This window comes from Oreochromis niloticus, linkage group LG2, assembly GCF_001858045.2.
Source record: "Oreochromis niloticus isolate F11D_XX linkage group LG2, O_niloticus_UMD_NMBU, whole genome shotgun sequence".
Lineage (NCBI taxonomy): Eukaryota > Metazoa > Chordata > Actinopteri > Cichliformes > Cichlidae > Oreochromis > Oreochromis niloticus.
In genome coordinates this window covers 32,298,671-32,317,098 of record NC_031966.2, presented here as the reverse complement: position 1 = coordinate 32,317,098, position 18,428 = coordinate 32,298,671, and the positions used below count along the sequence as shown (strand labels likewise).

General features: G+C 43.8%; 1 protein-coding gene and 1 long non-coding RNA gene across 3 annotated transcripts in view; one reads left to right on the top strand and one right to left on the bottom strand.

Moving 5' to 3' along the window:
* Nucleotides 1–18,428, top strand: part of LOC102075823 (uncharacterized) — a 41,739-nt gene that overhangs the window by 3,176 nt on the left and 20,135 nt on the right. The gene's annotated exons all lie outside the window — the stretch shown is intronic.
* Nucleotides 1,717–18,428, bottom strand: part of gpc3 (glypican 3) — a 206,204-nt gene continuing 189,492 nt past the window's right edge. Inside the window, exon 8 of the mRNA XM_019346169.1 lies at nt 1,717–3,395. Coding sequence (XP_019201714.1) covers nt 3,220–3,395 — 176 coding nt within the window. The 3' untranslated portion in view covers nt 1,717–3,219. The remainder of the gene's footprint in view (nt 3,396–18,428) is intronic.

The window sequence follows — 18,428 nt, the reverse complement described above, 5'->3', positions numbered from 1 at the left end:
TAGAACTGGAGATTAGCTTGTCCTGTTACACTCATACCACTGACCTGTCTGCTGCAGCTGTGTTGCTTTCAGTCTTGATTATGTATTTAGCCTCTTCATATTATTCTAATATAACAGTTTTAGCTTTCTTTGTAAAATCAGCAACTCAAACTGGTTTCTTGAACATGACAGTTAGTTCACTGTACCCAAATGGCCTCCACAGTCACTAGATCTCAATCCAATAGAGCATCTTTTGGATGCGGTGGAATGGGAGATTTGCATTCATGGATATGCACCTTAAAAAATCTGTAGCAATTGTGTGACGCTACCATGTCACGATGGACCAAAATATCTGAGGCATAGAGTTTGAGTTGCTAATTCAGCTGTTTCTGCTGCTTCACACTTGGCAGCAAGCTGTACAAGTGCAAGGTTGAGATTATCCACTAATGAAGCCAACAGAACCACATCTGCAAAATGCAGAGACGAAATCCTGCAGCCACCAAAGTGGAGACCTTCCACCAAGTGGCAAATATACATATTCTGTCCATAAAAACTATGAACAGAATCAATGACTAAGGGCAGATCTGTCAGAGTCCAGCACCCACCAGTGATCAGGACCAAACTGTCACTGTGGTTACACAGAGACCGAATGTCCCATCACAATGGGCCAGATACCCCATACTCCCAATGCACGCCTCACAGTATCCTCCAAGGCACGTGGCCTAATGCCTTCCCCAAGTCCACAAAGCATATGTAGTCTGACTGGGTAAACCCCTCCACGACCTTGAATATTGTTGAGAGGAAAAAGAGCTGGCCCAGTGTTCCACGACCAGAATGAAAACCTCATTGTCACTCCTGAATCTGAGGTTTGACCAGTGGGTGGACTCTCCTCTCCAGTACCCTGGCATTGACATTGCTTGGAAGGCTGAGAAGTTTGAGCCCCCTGAAGCTGCAACACACTCTCCATTGATTTCCATGCAACATTACAGAGGTGCGTCAGCCAAGACAAGAATGAATCTACACAGGAATGAATCTTTAGCTTTCTTTGTAAAATCAGCAACTCTGCTGCCAGCAAACTGTGAGTGGTTAGATGCTGCCAATCCCGACCCTTTCACATGAACTCGTGCTTGGATTAGTAAACTTCAGGCTAAGTTAACAAGTTGATAGCCATCTTTGTGTGACCACTTAGCCTGATTGCTAATGCTAGGGTAAGTGAAGCCAGTTAACGCTAAGATATCTTGGAACTTGCTTCCTTGTACAGTGCCCAGACTCTGTCCATGAGCATACTGCAGTAGTTTCAGCCTTGGCTGAAAGGCTCTACCTTGCTAAGGAGGAAAATGTTACCCGTTTTAACAACTACTACTGAACTTTGGGCTCAAATCCATGAAAATAGATGGATGAAAGGATACTTCTTAAACATGGTAAGCTCAGTTATAGTGTCACTCTTAACTTCGACATGTGACTTCCAAGGTAAGATAAACATGGCCTTTTTTTTCTCCCCGCCATTTAAGAGAAGCATATTGTTTAACTCAGAAGTAAGCAGGATCATATCATTTTTAGTTGAATGTGGCCCTGATTAAGCAGATCAGCTTTTTTAGTGTTAGCAGCTAAGCATATTTCCACCCCCTCCCTGCCTTAATCTTCATTTCTTGCTTCATTCCTAAATGCTTAGCTGAATACACTAATGCTAATTGTGATGCTAATATCTTAGCTTAAAGACACATTGCCACAGGCACAAAACATCAAAACAGATTGAGTTTATTTTACAATGTATTTTCCCCATCAACATTCAATTGAGAGAAAAACAAACACATCATTATTTCTCATGACTCCTAGGTGGGACACTGGCCAGGGATCTTGTGACTGGCCATAGCAGACATAAATCAGGTGGCGCTAGTCAAATAATTTAGGCCTGCACTTTGTTTAGGCATTTCACTGCCAGGACCCTGGTAGTCGGCGCGCTCGATCGCTGATATGACTTAGGTGTACACCTGTGCTTTTCCTGACATGACAAGTCAAACAGTGGGCCGTGGGCAGACTCAGCACTGGCAGCTGTGGAGTCAGCTGTGTGGTAGCAGCAGCACCATGTTTGCATCATCCATGTTAAAAAACCAAACAAATGAAACAATAAAAATCTCACTTTTTCTTTTAACCCAAAAAGCACAGAGAAAAAGATTAAATACAGAGGCCATCCTTGGAAATGTATGAGACCAGTGCAACATAACAAAATTAATGTACACATTTTTATACATATTTATATTTCACATTAATGCTCGCTTTATGCACAGTGCTAAAGAGTAAGCTAGAAACTGCAGCAAGGCTTCACAATCCGGCCAATAATTAGTCCACAAACCAAAATGCCAGTATTGTAAATAAACACGTTAATGTAAACATGGCACCAACACAGAGAAACATACACCTGTACAGTTATCAGGCTGACTTTGGAGACTTATATTCGAATGATAGCCCTTGGATCCTTTTTTTATTATAGGGCTGTTACTGTTTCTAAGAAAAAGTGCACCAGCTTTACAAAACAGAGCAAACAGTGATGGTGGGAGTGTGAAGGAAGCAGTCGGTAATAATTTAGCTATCACTACGACATAAACAATCAGAGAGAAGGGTGAGTAGTAGCAGAGCATTTTAAGGAACAGTGCATGTTTAAATAAGTGATTCATCGCATCCTTCAGGGGGAAGGAGCTCACTAAAACTGACCAGATAAAGTCCAGCCCTGGCAGGCGGTCATGCACTGCCACGAAGGAAAATGACAGCAGCTGATTTCGTCTTCTTTCATTTTGTACCTGCTGGGCTGTGACTCAGTACGGACTGAGCGGGAGCAATTATTTATTTATTTTTTCAAAGGCCCGTTGTGTGCTAGGTCCATTACATGTCTAAAAATGAGTCTCTCCATCACTTTGTTACATTACATAAGAAGTGAGTGTGAGAACAGATGTGAGACAACAGGACGCAAAAGTTGAAATAACCATTGTGGCAGCGGACCAGTGGGCAACTTTCTTATTTACACAATGGCGTCTAATGTGCTTTAATAGGTTTGTTAAGAACACAGGTTGAACAGGTTCTTGTTCAGACAGATAAAGAGAAATGTAGCATTTTCTGTTGTTCATGCGTCCTCTGCTGAGCCACTAAACTTTATATCAGGAACAAGAACTCCAAAAAAGGTTTGTCACATTCCACACATTTTGTACTGAATCCTAGAGGGAAGAGGTGATGGGAATGCACGGGTCAGTGGGGATAGACCGGGAACAGACTGAGCATCAAGGAGAGGATTGGAACTAGGTAGCTCCTCCACAGTGGAGCCGCGAGTGAGGAGACGCCTCCCATCCCAGCTGTAGCCAAACGAGGGGTTAACAGCTGCTCCTGGAAGGTGAAGTCATCCATTGCCAGGTTATCAGAAAGGTCTGAGGAGGGAGACAGACAGAGTCAGAGATGGAGGAGATGGACAGAAGATAATGAAGGAAGGTGAAAGAATGAAAAATATGAGAGAAGCAGGAAAAAGGAGAGGCAATTAGAAAAAAAGGCTGCCACAAAAGCTGAAAAACACATGTCTGTCATCTTTTTGCATGATGTCTGACACAGCTGTAAAAACAATGTTACATCGGGAGAAACCCAAGCTGCTCATATAACCAGATGTTGCATGTTATTGTTGTAAACACGTGCTGAATCACACAGACATAAATTTTGCTGATAGCAAGTGCTGAAATGTGGTGAGATGCTGAAAAACAAAAAATTAAAATGAAAAACCACAAAAGCTGCATAAGGTCATGTCGAAAACTTAATGTGAATCATCTGTCACAATTTAACTGACATCTTAGTTAAAACAAGACTATTTAAGACTATTTGTATTATAACTGGGATTTGGCAACAACCCTTCATATTGTTGTTCTTCATATATACTGGTATTTTCCCCTCACAACCATCTCTAGGGTTTACTGTAAACAGTAAAAAGGAGATAATATCCAGTGAGCAGCAGCTCTCTGGGTGTTCTTGGTGTCAGAGGAGAATGAGCAGACTGCTTCAGGCTGATAGGAAGTCAACAGTAACTCAAATAACAACCAAGGTATGCAGAAGGGCATCTCTGAACACAGAACACATCACAACACTTCAAGCAGAAGACCACACTGGTCTCACTCCTGTCATTTCCTGACAGGAAAACGAGGCTACAATTTGCACAAATTCCAAAAAAACGAACAATAAAGGGTTGGAAAAATGTTATCGGTCAGATGAATCTCGATTAATGCTGTGATATTTGGATGGTAGGGTCAGAATTTGCTGTAATGACATGAACCCATGGATCCATCCTGCCTCGTATCAACTGTTTATGTCAGTATCAGTACTCAGGTAGGTTCAGTATTTTCTGTTGGATTCTTCCAGCAGGATAATGCTCATCATAAAAATCAAATAATCTCAAACTGGTTTCTTGAACATGACAGTTAGCTCACTGTACCCAAATGGCCTCCACAGTCACTAGATCTCAATCCAATAGAGCATCTTTTGGATGCGGTGGAATGGGAGATTTGCATCATGGATATGCACCTTAAAAAATCTGCAGCAATTGTGTGACGCTACCATGTCATGATGGACCAAAATATCTGAGGCATAGAGTTTGAGTTGCTAATTCAGCTGTTTCTGCTGCTTCACACTTGGCAGCAAACTGTACAAGTGCAAGGTTGAGATTATCCACTAATGAAGCCAACAGAACCACATCTGCAAAATGCAGAGACGAAATCCTGCAGCCACCAAAGTGGAGACCTTCCACCAAGTGGCAAATATACATATTCTGTCCATAAAAACTATGAACAGAATCAATGACAAAGGGCAGATCTGTCAGAGTCCAGCACCCACCAGTGATCAGGACCAAACTGTCACTGTGGTTACACAGAGACCGAATGTCCCATCACAATGGGCCAGATACCCCATACTCCCAATGCACGCCTCACAGTATCCTCCAAGGCACATGGCCTAATGCCTTCCCCAAGTCCACAAAGCATATGTAGTCTGACTGGGTAAACCCCTCCACGACCTTGAATATTGTTGAGAGGAAAAAGAGCTGGCCCAGTGTTCCACGACCAGAATGAAAACCTCATTGTCACTCCTGAATCTGAGGTTTGACCAGTGGGTGGACTCTCCTCTCCGGTACCCTGGCATTGACATTGCTTGGAAGGCTGAGAAGTTTGAGCCCCCTGAAGCTGCAACACACTCTCCATTGATTTCCATGCAACATTACAGAGGTGCGTCAGCCAAGACAGCTCCACAACATCCAGAGACTCAAGGCACTGGAATGAATCTACACATGTACATTTGTTTTACTTAAATCGCTTTGGAAAACACTATCTAACGTCATTAAAGTGCTGGCTAAGGTTATGGCTAAGGTTATGGTTAGGGATAAAGTTAGGGTTAGGGCTGGAATACATGGCTTGAACGTGTATTACCACGGGAGCGTTATTCTACTGGATTTCATCCATAACCCGGCGTGTAGCATAAGAAAGCGCCTTTCGCGTTCCTCAGGAACACCTCGGGACTTGAGAAATCGTCAGTATATTACGCCTCGGGATTGAAAACGGGCTGGTCATCCAGCTCTGCTTTCTCTATGGAAGGCGTGCCACTGGGATGGACACAATCCTCAAATTGTTCCTTCTGCTGACCAACTATCCCCAGTTGAAGTCAGCACCACAGTGTTACTAACTCTAGCCAAAAGAATAAAAACATACTTTTCATCAAATAAATCTACAGTGATCTTTTTTCTCCCCTTTCTTCCAAAGGTAATTATTTATTATCTTCAAGGAAGTTGCACATTTCTACTTACTACATGTAAAAATGACTGAGTGCTTTACATGAGAAAAAACGTTATATATAGCTTAAATATTCCTACCCAAAAAAGCAAAATGAGCCATCATCAGAAGCACATATGACAGTCTTGTGAGTATAAAATGCATCTCAAAAATCTCATAAAATGGTTTAACTTCTACGTGTTTACTAAATTTAATATATCCCGAAATTCTCTTCCACACAGAACAAACAATTGCTGTATTCAGACAGTCCAAAATACTCAGTACTGTCAGAGGGACATGTAGAAATCACACAGATGAAGACACAGAATACAACCTGTAATTAGATTGTCTCATCAGTATCATGTGGCAACCAAATGAACTGTAATGTTTTCCTCTCATCATTCTTCTTCTGTGATTATGTTAATCTTCTGTCAAATGGTCTGCTTTTACCCCCCCCCCCCTTTTTGTTTTTACAGATAGTGAAATGTTATTATTGTGTATCAGTTACCATTTTAACTATCTGATATGCCTTTTTTTTTTTTTTTTTTTTACAAATGTATATTGAAATATAATCTCTCCCGTTATTGAGTGCTGCTTTATTTTTCATTCAGCTTTTTGTTCTGGAAATGCGAAGTTTTGTTTCCAGTAAGCAGAAAAAGGTGGAAAGCTATCACCTTTTCTTATTGCTGCATTAACTCTTTCGTGCAGACTGTGCATTTTTTCCCTTGAAGATGCACTGTCATTGCCAAGTAGCAGTTTGTGGTTTTGTGCTCAACACTGTATATGAACGTAGTGCTAATGAGGAGCACAGGAAGTATGGTTGCTATGTTGTTGCTATGAGAATTCATGCAAACCGGCCAGCAGAAATGAGTAAACGATAAAGTGAAAATGAAATATACATATACATACATACATACATATATGTACATATATATATATACACACACACACACACACACACACACACACACACACACACACACACATATATATACATATATACACATGTGAGATTAAAAATAAAATAATATAAAAAAATATCTAGGTTCGTTTTGACCTTGAAAAATGACTTTTTGTTCCCTGCTGTTTTCTCAGTACCAGGGTGCCATCACAGGATATGTTGCCCCTCTATTTGTCATTGCTAAGCTAACCTGTATTTACATGTTTACTGGGGCAGAAACACATCTGTTAGCGGTTTAGCCTAGGACATACCTGCTTACACACTTGAGCAAGAAAATGCCTTTTAATGCATTTAATGCCAATTAAATGCCTTTAAGTCTAGATTGCGAGAGCCAGAGAAAATTGTTTTCAAAATGTAATTGTTATTTTATAATATGTATGTAACTTTGTAATTTTAACGTGTTGTCGCCTCTTGGCCAGGACTCCCTTGAAAAAGAGGTTCTTAATCTCAATGGGACTTTTCCTGGTTAAATAAAGGTTAAAAGAAAAAAAGAATAAATTACTGTGCTGTTATTGCTGTTTAATAAGTGATTAGGGTGAGGAAGTGATAGAAAGTAGGCTATTAATTTTCATAATTTTTACAGGTCTGCAACCAAGCGTAAATGTTTGAAAAAAAAAAGAAATTTAAGAACAGACAACGCACCAGTGGGCAGCCAAGTGAAAAAACCATCTGAGCCGACGGGGATCAGTTTTCATTAACTGATGGATCCAGCTTCTAAAACACATCTGATGGCTTGGACCTTGGAGTCCATCAGAATCAGCTAACGCTCAGGGTTTATTGTATCGCACATGCGCGGTGAGCACTGAAATGGCACCAGGGATAATATGGAGAAAATTAGAGCTGTGCGAGGTTTATGCACTGTTTGCCTCTGGTGATGGCTTCCATTTAAGGCATACTGTTATTTTTCACTTTCATCTCTCCCTCTGCAGATACTGTAATGATGCCCTGAGGCAAGGCAGGTAACTCATTTGCTCCAATGGGGCTGCTTGGGGCTCAGTGTCACTATTTTGTGGATGTGAGTCAGAGAAAGCTTTGGTTAGATAATCTCTTTTCCTATTTTTCTCCATCTGTTTTGCGTGCTGCAGTGACTCCTTGGCTACCTGCTGCTCTGATGTTGCTTACTGCTCTCTTGCTGCACTGCATCCACATCTGTTTCCCCCCTGACACCGAGCAGATCACCCTCCCTTTGTGTGAAATATTCTGTGCTACTTTGTCTGGCAAAAAGCTGTGAGAAAGGCTGAGCTATAAAGGGTGAGCTATTAGGGAGGCCAGGAGGATATCAGTAATAAAGCACCAGTACAGTTAGGAATGCGAGCTATGAGTTGAGCCGCCCTCTGTCAAACCAGACACAGAGCACCTACACACACACACACACACACACACACACACACACACACACACACACACACACGCGCGCGCGCAGGTGGACTTCTGACACAGCTTCCTCCCACACACTCTTGATGGTTGTGCATACATTCTCATCCTCACACACACTCATACCGCACGGTCACATCTGAGCTCCTAAAAATAACACATTGCTCCTAATTGAATTAGCTGTCTCATCTGATCTGTGTACTGTTCCCCCTCACGGCAGCGATCCAGCAGGAGGAAGTGGCTGATCTGAGCCGCTGTGTGATCACAGGGAGCAGTCAGGAATCTGATGAAAGCTTCGCCCTGCTTTACTTGAGTAAAAACACAACAAACTGCCTAACTGTGTAGCGCCTCAGGCTCCTACACAGTCAGGCACCATCTTGAACAGAGAAATACACTGCAGTTCAAGTCTTGAGCCACCCATCATTTCTTTATATTTTGCTTCAAGCATAAAAACGACTCCTAACTCAGCAGACAACTTACAAATAACCCGTTTCAAACTGTACCTTTAGGCACTTTGTTATTAGCAGCATGTGGCAAAAAAATATCATTTGCACAGTTTGACATAAGTCGCATTTTTACATCAACAAGGTGATTCCCAAAGAGCTACTAGCTGACACCTTGGCATATCTTGACATTACGCACTTTGTGTCCTGAAATGAGAAGAAAGCCTGACTAAGAGAGTCCTGGCTGTGTTTAAGTATAAACTTTCAAGCTCATTAGAATTGTATAAACTCTGTTGGTACTTTAAATATACTCTGCTTCCATGTATGTTTGCACACTTCCCATTGTTCTAGCAAAATGCAAAGAAATGAGGGGTGGCTCAAGATTTTTGCACAGCACTGTAAATGCACTCCGGAGCTTCGAAATGCATCTCCTACAAATTTCTTTGCCGTTACGACATCATTTGAATGGCGGCCAGGGGACAATTGACTTTTTTTCCTCCTCCTGTGTCCTCTGACATGGCAGTGGGCAGACATTCTCTGGGGCTCTGAAAGAACGATTTGTCACTGTCGACAGCGGCGCACTGTACTGCCGAGCCAATTAAGCTCAAGGTGCAATTTGATACAGCTTTTATATACACTGTGGGTAAGAGGGAGGGCGGGGGCTCGGGCGGGGTGGTGGGGGGCCTGCTTGCATGCGCGTTTGCATTTGTGGAGTTGTGCGGGGATGATTGAGTGGGGTGTGTGCGCTCGCCCGTCCCTATGTGTGGTTGTGAAAAAGCTGGAGACAAAGTGGGAGAACATTGTGTTGGTGTTGCTTTACAGCGGCAATAATGCGAGTGAAAAAAAGGAAAAAAATCTCAGGCTCTGAAAAAAATCCCTCAAGCCAGGGAGGGAGGGGAGAGAGAGAGGGCCTTTTCTTGCTAGTTTAAACACTTTGACATGAGCAGCACCACAGAGGGGCCTTGTTCTGCAGGATTTAAAAACAACCCAATGGGGACTGAACACTATGCAAACTTAGATCCCTTACACTCCTGCACAGGGCTGGGACTAATAATATCCTGGTATAATTAGTGATGAACACCTGTGCCTGTGTGCAGCAAGTAAGTATAGACAGAGTGAAAGTGACTGAGAGGAGAACACAGACACAAGTAATCCAGATTCTTTTCCCCCTTTTGAGGAGGAACCGGGATAGCGGACGGACAGGGACAATTAGGCAAATAGATGAATAACTCCTGGATATAAATAGAGCCACAGTCCAGACTGTGATTAATGTGACCGATGTGGGCCCTGGTGGCTTTCGGCAGAACACAGCCCCCCTCCTGCTCATCCATTCAGAGCCTCTGCAAAAAGACGCCACCTTGCTAGCGTACCCCTGCTACCTTTATCGTGGCCTTATGAGCTTGAGTTACGACCCAGGGGAGAGGTCAACAGTCCAACCATTGATTGGTAACGCTAAAGGCTCTGGGCTGCGAAGCAGGCACAGTAGTCACATGCAAGTTAACAAACGAGGTCGCATTCAGGGTTTAGCTTTATGTTTTCTTTAGTGACCGGTCCCTGGGAGGACAGACCAATATATCCAGGCGCTGCGGTATTTTAGCGGGGGAGCGGATGTTTGTTTGGATTCTCCTAACAGGTCAAACGGTGGCTGCAGTGTGTGTGTATGTGTGTGTGTGCATGTGCATTAAGTGTGTCTGTTGTCTCTGTCTGTCTGTGCAAAAGGAGGACAGGGGGAAGACAGAGAGGGAGGGGAGTCTGGAGCGTTGTTTTCAGCAGCGCTCGGTGCCCGAGGCTCGTCCTTTACGCTTTGCAGTTGTCACAACAAGCAAACTATGTAGAAAAATTGCAACGGCGAGCAGAGAGAGACGCATTTCCCAGCACAGGTGAAGAGTACACGTTGGAGAGAAAAATAAATAAATCACACGAAATGCTGTCGGTAAACACGTTTTCTTAATTTAACTCATCTTAACAGAGTGGGTGCACACCAGTGGCTGCAGCGTTACTGTAACCCCTCCGGTGAGAGTGTGTGCCTTCATGGTGCAGTACAGTTTATTCAGTACATGTGTGCTATGCACAAAGGCCTTTTTTGGTCAGATAAGTATGTGGAATGTTAAGTCTCCAAACACAGGTGCTTCTTATGAAATGGAGGAGATGGTTTAGATTGCTGCTACATTGGCAGACGATGTGTGCGCATAACACATCTAAGCTGCTCAAATTTGATCTGGGTTTTGAAGATTCAACAGATTAAGTGATATTTTGGTTTCCAAGATAAAGCAAATATTTTATCCCTTGTCCCATCGCAGCAGAGCAAACTACTCGCTTGGATATTAAACTCAGCAAATTTAGAAATTGAATGGCCAGCATGTATATGTGTGTGTGTGTGTGTGTGTGTGTGTGTGTGTGTGTGTGTGTGTGTGTAGTCTTCTTTCAGGAGCCGCCCTTACAGCTGCAAAGACATGGGTTCTATAAAAACATAATAGGAGCTGCTCATTCATTTGGCTTATCTGGAAGAGATTAACTGATAAGACAGTGCACTGTGATTATCGGCTCCTTGGTCACATTCTCAAACTCCGACACTTGGCCAGGGCACTGAGTCCTGGGACACTGCTTGACTGAGAGCCGAGAGTGAAATGAGGGAGCGGTCCGGGATGCCTCAGTCGATGGGCTGGGAATGTGACCGTCTGCCTCCACACCCACAGGCCGACCACAGGGGCGCTCGGAGAGGCTGGGAATGTCGGGCCAAGAAAAACGGGACGCCCAGAGGCGGCCCTGGCCCTGGCCTTTGCAACGGCGCTGCTCTCTGAGCTACTCCGGCCTCCCAACTTCCACAACTCTGTTATTCTAGACAGAGGGACCCTCCCACACAAAGGGCAAGAGAGCAAGACAGAGAGACACGATGCCAAAGAGGGCCGGGGACATGAAAACACAGATGATGGCGTTTTAATTGCTTTTGAAAAACAAAGGTGCACAAGTGATTAAAAAAGTGAGAAGATGTTGCTTGAGTGAATCTGCAAAAGTTCCCCGTTGCTCCGATGGGAGAGGAATACACCCTCCTGTCGACCGGGGAAAACCGACCCATCTCAGGCACTCTCTCAACTGCGGCTTGTGGAACAAATGCAAGTCAACAGTTATTAATTAACATGGTCAATGAAGGGAGGTGCTGTCACCGAGGGAATGACCAGCATGCTGCACCCATTGCCCTCTCCCCTGCACCATCCAAATTAGATTTACTCCAGTGTATTTATAGTCTCCGCCTCCTGAAGCGGCTAATATGATCACAGAAAGGAGTAAAAGATCTAACTTGAACAGAAATAAAAGCTCCGAGCAGGGACGTAAATTTTAACCGAGAATTCCTCACAGTGCTGACGCTGCGAGGGCGGAAAGTGTGCGCACTAGTGAGAGAGGTAAAAACCATAACAAATCAAACATACAAAGAGTTGATTCTGTACTCAGGGCGAAGAGCTCATTCAGGGCAGGGGGGGGGGGCGCTTCTGCGTACAGAGAAGGGCTGTGAACCCTCTAAGAGGTCAGTCCTGAGGCGGGGTCAGAGGTTGGCAGGGTGCACCGTTTGAGACTGCCTCTGAAAAGACTGGACAATGGCAGTTCTTATTGGAACAAGCGAGACTGGCATAGAACGACGGAGACACGAGAGAGAATCAAGTTAGTGGGTAGCTAATGGGTCAGCATTTGACCCAAAGGGCATCCTGGTCCTCGTCCTGGTCAAGCCGCTCTGACAAGCACATTTTTTGGATTCTGTCTTTATCTTCTTATAATAAAGGAAGCCGAAATCCCAGAAAAACATGTTTACATTCTTTCCCTGGGTCCGGCAATCAGCTCAGTAATGGAAACGGTGCTGGTAGATTCTGATATGTTTGTTGTTTAGATGTCCTCGCTGACAAACCAGCCGGATTTTCCCCACATTCCTGTCATAGAAAAAAGCCAGACTACAAATACAGCCAGGAGTGACAACTTGGCTGGTCTGACTGCACACACAGAGAGCTCCGGCAGCGCAGTTTCACTATCTGTCTGAACCCTTTTTAGTGGTTAGCCTGCGGTTTCCTGCAGCAGCTCCGAGTGTACTGACAGCAGGACTCCTGCAATGTTCACTGTGTCGTCGAGTTACTTTCACGAACAGCCTGGAAGGAGAGAGTGAGAGCAGGCCAGAGGGAGGGGAATGGATGGAGGGAAATTTAAAAGACGCAGGTGAGATTAGAGGGTTAATATGTGAATTGCAAATCTCCCAAACTCTCAGCCGAGCTTTTAAGACATTCCCCACAAAATGGCTTCTGTGTGTCACTGTGGCGGCGAGCAGCAGAGCGGCGGACCTCGAGAATGGTCCCGCTGTGTGCAGAGTGTTTGTGGACTGTGGCTGAGCTGATGGACACGACCCAGGAACAGGCCTGGAATCAATTTAGTGCGTCCAAAAAGTGCCTGTGAATGTAAATAAAGCTCTTGAGCAAACAAACGCTTTTCCGAGAGGCACACACAAACACGGAGAAATGCAAAAGGCCTACAAAATGAATCAAATGCTGGTGGGCCCCCTTCAAGTAGATGATGAGAACCCAGCTCTGAGCCCTTGTATCCACATAAATTAAAACCATGGCTCTTCTTCCTGCCTTCTGGCTAATTTGAAGTGTTTTATCCCTGAACTGATCTGAGATAACGCCACGACAGAAGAACAACGACAATAAGAAGACAACATCATCCCCCTGTTCCTCTCCTCCCTCTTTTTCTGCTCTGTTTCCAGCTTCCCCTCTTACTACCACCTCATTCAGCTCAGGAACTGGGGACACACAAGGCCTTGTGATCAGCCCCAAGAAGAACAAGACTGGGAAACTATGACTCTTACTAGCCAAGCCTGTTTACACAGATGGTGGCAAGCTTCATTATTTTTGTGAGGGGTGTGGAAGGAGGAGGACTGGCTGAATTTACAGAGGTTGTTTATAAGCTCAAAGAGGGATGGACACGGAGAACATTGGGTCAGAACATTTCCAGTGTGTTGCACATTATCAGCCCCCTCAACCACCCAGCCTTTCAACAACTCCTCTACCTCAAGGATTTCACGCTGTCATCAGTTTAAGACCTCTCCAGAAATTTTATATACCCACTCCGGCAAACAGTTAGTACTTTGAAATCATCATTTATCATGTGAAGCCTACACAGATTTGGGCTGGTAAACAGTCATCATTGTGTCAGACAAGGATGAAAGCAGCAGGCACTCTGTCCAAATCTCTTTTTGGAATGAAGATTTTGATTTGCAGCAAGGCTGCAGATCACATCATTTTAATGTATGCATTTTATTTATTTGTTTTTATTTAAAATCAGTGAATCAGTGTTTTTAGGTACATACATGGTCAAAACAACCTGCTGAAGTTCAAAGTGGGCATCAGAATGGGGAAGAAAAGAGATGTGAGTCACTTTGAACAGTCCATGGTTGTTGGTGCCAGATGAAGCTGCTCTGAGTATTTCAGAATCTGCTGATCTACTGGGATTTTCCTGCATCACCATCTCTAGGGTTTCCAGAGAACAGTTGTAAATAAAGAAAACATCCAGCTAGCTGCAGTTCCCAGGGTGAAATGCTTTGTTGATGCCAGAGGTCAGAGAAGAATGGCCAGACTACTTTGATATGACAGGAAGGCAACAGAAGCTCAAATCTCCGCTTATTTAAAAAAAAATTATTCAGAAGAGCATCTCTGAATGCACAACGTGATCACACTGGGTGCCACTCCAGAATTTGTTGTAAACGTGAAAAGATGGATCCATCCTGCCGTGTGTCAGTGGTTCAGGCTGGCGGTGTTGTGTGAAGCTGTGAAGCAGGGGTCCCCAATCCCAGTCCACGAGGGCCGGTGTCCCTGCAGGTTTTAGATGTGTCCTTGATCCATCACAGCTGATTTAAATGGATAAATGACCTCCTCAACATGTCTTGAAGTTCTCCAGAGGCCTGGTAATGAACTAATCATGTGATTCAGGTGTGTTGACCCAGGGTGAGATCTAAAACCGGCAGGGACACCGGCCCTCGGGGACTGGGATTGGGGACCCCTGCTGTGGAGGATACTTTAATGTCCTCCTTTGGGACCATTAGTATCGACTGAGTATCACTGAAACACCACAGCCTTCCTGAGTATTGTTGCTGATCATGCCCATCCCTTTATGACCACAGTGCACCCATCTGCTGATGACTGCTTCCACCAGGCTAGACATCATGTCACAAAGCTGAAATCACCTCAAACTGGTTTCTTGACATGTACTCATGTCATGTGAGAATGGGAGATTCGTGTCATTGATCTGCTGCAAACAAATTTGCAGGAACTCTGATGTCATCATGTGTTTTAATAAGGACAAAATCTCCACAGTGTACCCATCTATCGACACATCTATCTATCTCAGGGGTGGGCAACTCCAGGCCTCAAGGGCCGGTGTCCTGCAGGTTTTAGATCTCACCCTGGGTCAACACACCTGAATCAAATGATGAGTTCGTTCCCAGGCCTCTGGGGAACTTCAAGACATGTTGGGGAGGTAATCTATCTATTTAAATCAGCTGTGTTGGATCAAGGACTAGGGATGGGTATTGATAAGATTTTAACGATTCCGATTCCATTTTCGATTCTGTTTAACGATTCGATTCTTTATCGATTCTCTTATCGATTCTTGTTTTTAAAAAGGAGGACACTAAGGTCGATTAGCTTAGAACTGTTTTATATCTTCTCTTTCAACAAGATAGAAATTTAGGAGTAACATGGCCTTACAAACCCAACAGTGAGATCTTAAGAGATCCAGCCTACAGCTCTTCAATGGGGTGTCACAGGGTCCCCGGGGAAAATTGTAAACGTAAAATAATAAAATAAATATTCTTCTGTAGCAATAACAAAGTATAACATAAATTATTCTGTAGCAATTACACAAGAATATTCAGTAATGTCCCTGCCTACAATTAAACACATTCACTTACCATCTGCTGTGGCAAATGGCTGCAAGGTTTTGACCACAAACTAATCACTGCTCGGTGACATGCGGGCCTGAAAAGAGACGCTACCGGTGGACTGCAGCGACAACTGCCAGCGAGCGCCAGCCAGACTCTGTCTGTCTGTCTCATCATGGTCACCTAAATGCACAATGGCAGGTTTTGTAATAAAGCAGATTGCGCTAACATAATATGCACTGTTAGTTGATTATTTACCTGCCGCATTAACGGGAGAGGACGTGCAAACGTTACCGCTGCTGCTGGGTTGAGATTCACGAGTCCGGAGCGGAATTAAAGACATTCATTTAAGTTCATCGCGTGTTTTGTGAGCAAATGCTTTTGCGTATTCGTAGTGTTTCCTCCCTTAATGAAATATCTACTTTGCAAGTATTGCAAGTTGCCCTGAACGGATGACAATCCGTTCTCGTAAAGTATAAACAAACTTTTGAGCGTTTGAGCCGCTTAGGCGCCGTGTTTCCTGCCAGGTACGCTCCGACGCTCCGCAACGTGGTGACGTCATTCGGGGCGACTGGAATCGATAAGGGAATCGTTTGCAAAAATGGCAAACGATTCCAAGGAATTGAAACAGTGGGAACCGGTTCTCAACAAGAACCGGTTTTCGATACCCATCCCTATCAAGGACACATGTAAAACCTGCAGGACACCGGCACTCGAGGCCTGGAGTTGCCTACCCCGATCTATCTAAATACCTTTGCAGGTATTTGAATAAGGAAACAAACCTTCTGCAAGGTCGAGAGATTACGAGTATCACTTTTGGAGAAGACAGCGCTAATAATGAAATGTCCAAAACATTACAGTAACCACCTTCTTTAACAGCAACTTTGTGGTTCACTGACAGATACATTATCACATTAATTTTCTTCATACTTAAAGAGTTCTGAACTCATTATAGAGGTGAGCACTTCAGATCTGGTATCGTATTGATAACCTGGGTAATAACTGTTGGCACATTTGGCACTCAAATTCAAGTCTTTGCAGCACCTAATATTTTGTCCAATCACCACACAGAACTCAGTATTTGACTTCATTTTAATGTATTTCTTTAATCATTTTTTAGCAACCCTCCTGTTACCCAACACGTTTTTACCATTTTTTTCAAAAAATGTAAAACACTGTAAAACTAAAACTTGCCTTTTAGAGTTGTCATAATTTTAGAAAGAAAAATGTTGGATGAAATGTTTAAAAAGACAACTTAATGCTGATCGACGCACGGGCCAAGGAGTGAAACGTGTTTTTTCTGCCTGCCATGTGGGCGCGCAGACACCTGCACGCGTCCTCTCACATGTGCACCCTCTGAGCCCGTCTCTTTCTCATCCTAGCCTGTGGCACAGAGCCTCCCTGGCTGGCAACCATATGTTGATGACTCTTCATGAGTACAGTAGCGCTGACGATCAGCTCTATGAAATTACATGAAGCTTGAAGAAGGAGGAAATTGCTTATACGGTGGATGCATCCGGTGCTGTTAATATAAACGGTGTCCGGATTATGGCCGCTGTGATGAAGACATGTGCAAACACTGTTGTGGAAGACAGGCGCCCTGTGACTCACCTATCAGGTGCAGAAGGGTCAGAGGTCACAGCTGCAGTTAATTAACATACCATGCCGGAGCACTGACAGCACGTTGGGCTGTTAATTCGACCCACATACAGAATAAAGAATGTTTAGGTTTCCCAGTGTATCAGCCTTTACAGTTATCAAAGGTGTTTTTGTCTCTTTGTGTTCTTTCCCCACATTCTCTCATCACCTTCTTCGCTCTTTTACTCACTCCTTTGTTCCAGCCGCAAAATTTGTAGCAGACCTGAAAGGTGAGCCCAGCCCAGCCTCTCATCGTAAGCTGCGTGTTTCACATTACAGGAATATTTCCACTTTGTATTTTGCTAACCTCTGGTGCTGATAAAAAAGCTCCAGAGCTCCCAAAGGAACGGCTTTCCTTCAGGGCGCTTACAGTGAGCGAATGTCTGAGCTCGGGAACATAACAAGAGGTCTATTCACGTGGCTCCCGCTGAGCATAGCGAGCAAAAGCCCGTCCAGCTCAGCAAGAAAACACATGAGGCAGGGATCTGAGCTGCTGAGCCAAAGCAGAGCACACCGTTTACTTGCAGACTACCGAATGTTTCCAAACTGCATCGAAAAGCCATTTTTGCAGGTTGTTTAGTAGCAGTCCAGTTTGTGCCACAAAAAACCACCTTTTCTTAAAGCAGATTAACACTGTGTGATCATCTTAGCCACTTCTCTGGAGGAATCACACCTTTTCCCACTGTGTACTGACTGGACCATGAAATATTACCTTGATCGTAGTGGGAGTTATCTGCTGTATTTCACTGGGTTTCCACACTCAGCTGGAAACAAATGATTCCCTTTTCACTATTTAACTTTTTTTCTGCAAATTGTAAGACTTTATGCAGTAAATGAGTGTGTATTAGCAGATGTTTTTGTGAAGTTTTTTAGCACCAGGTGGTAACAGGAGAAAAAAAATGTGAGGCTCAGGCAATGAAGAGAGGCTTTGAGAGGAATCTGTGAGCAGGTTTTTGCAGAGATGGCGAAACATCCTTTGTTTCTCATAGAGGGCATACAGTCAGAGACCAGGTGTGCATGAAAGCACAGAAACACAGGTGAGCCCTCATCATAAAGGTAAAGACACGTCATATAGAATCCCATTTTACTGGACTTCAACAAAGCTTCATATGTTCACAAACACACATCTATTCATAGGTACAGTACTGTGCAAAGACTTCCATCATTTCTTCATATTTTCCTTCCGAGGAGCCTTTTTAGTCATTTTAAAGTCATCTTTAAAATTTTCTTCAGTCCATTACTTGTACCTGACCGTTTTCAGAAGAATGATTTTTGTCTTGTTTTGTTTTGCTTGGTTGTTAAGACACTTAACACTGACTTAGGATTTATTC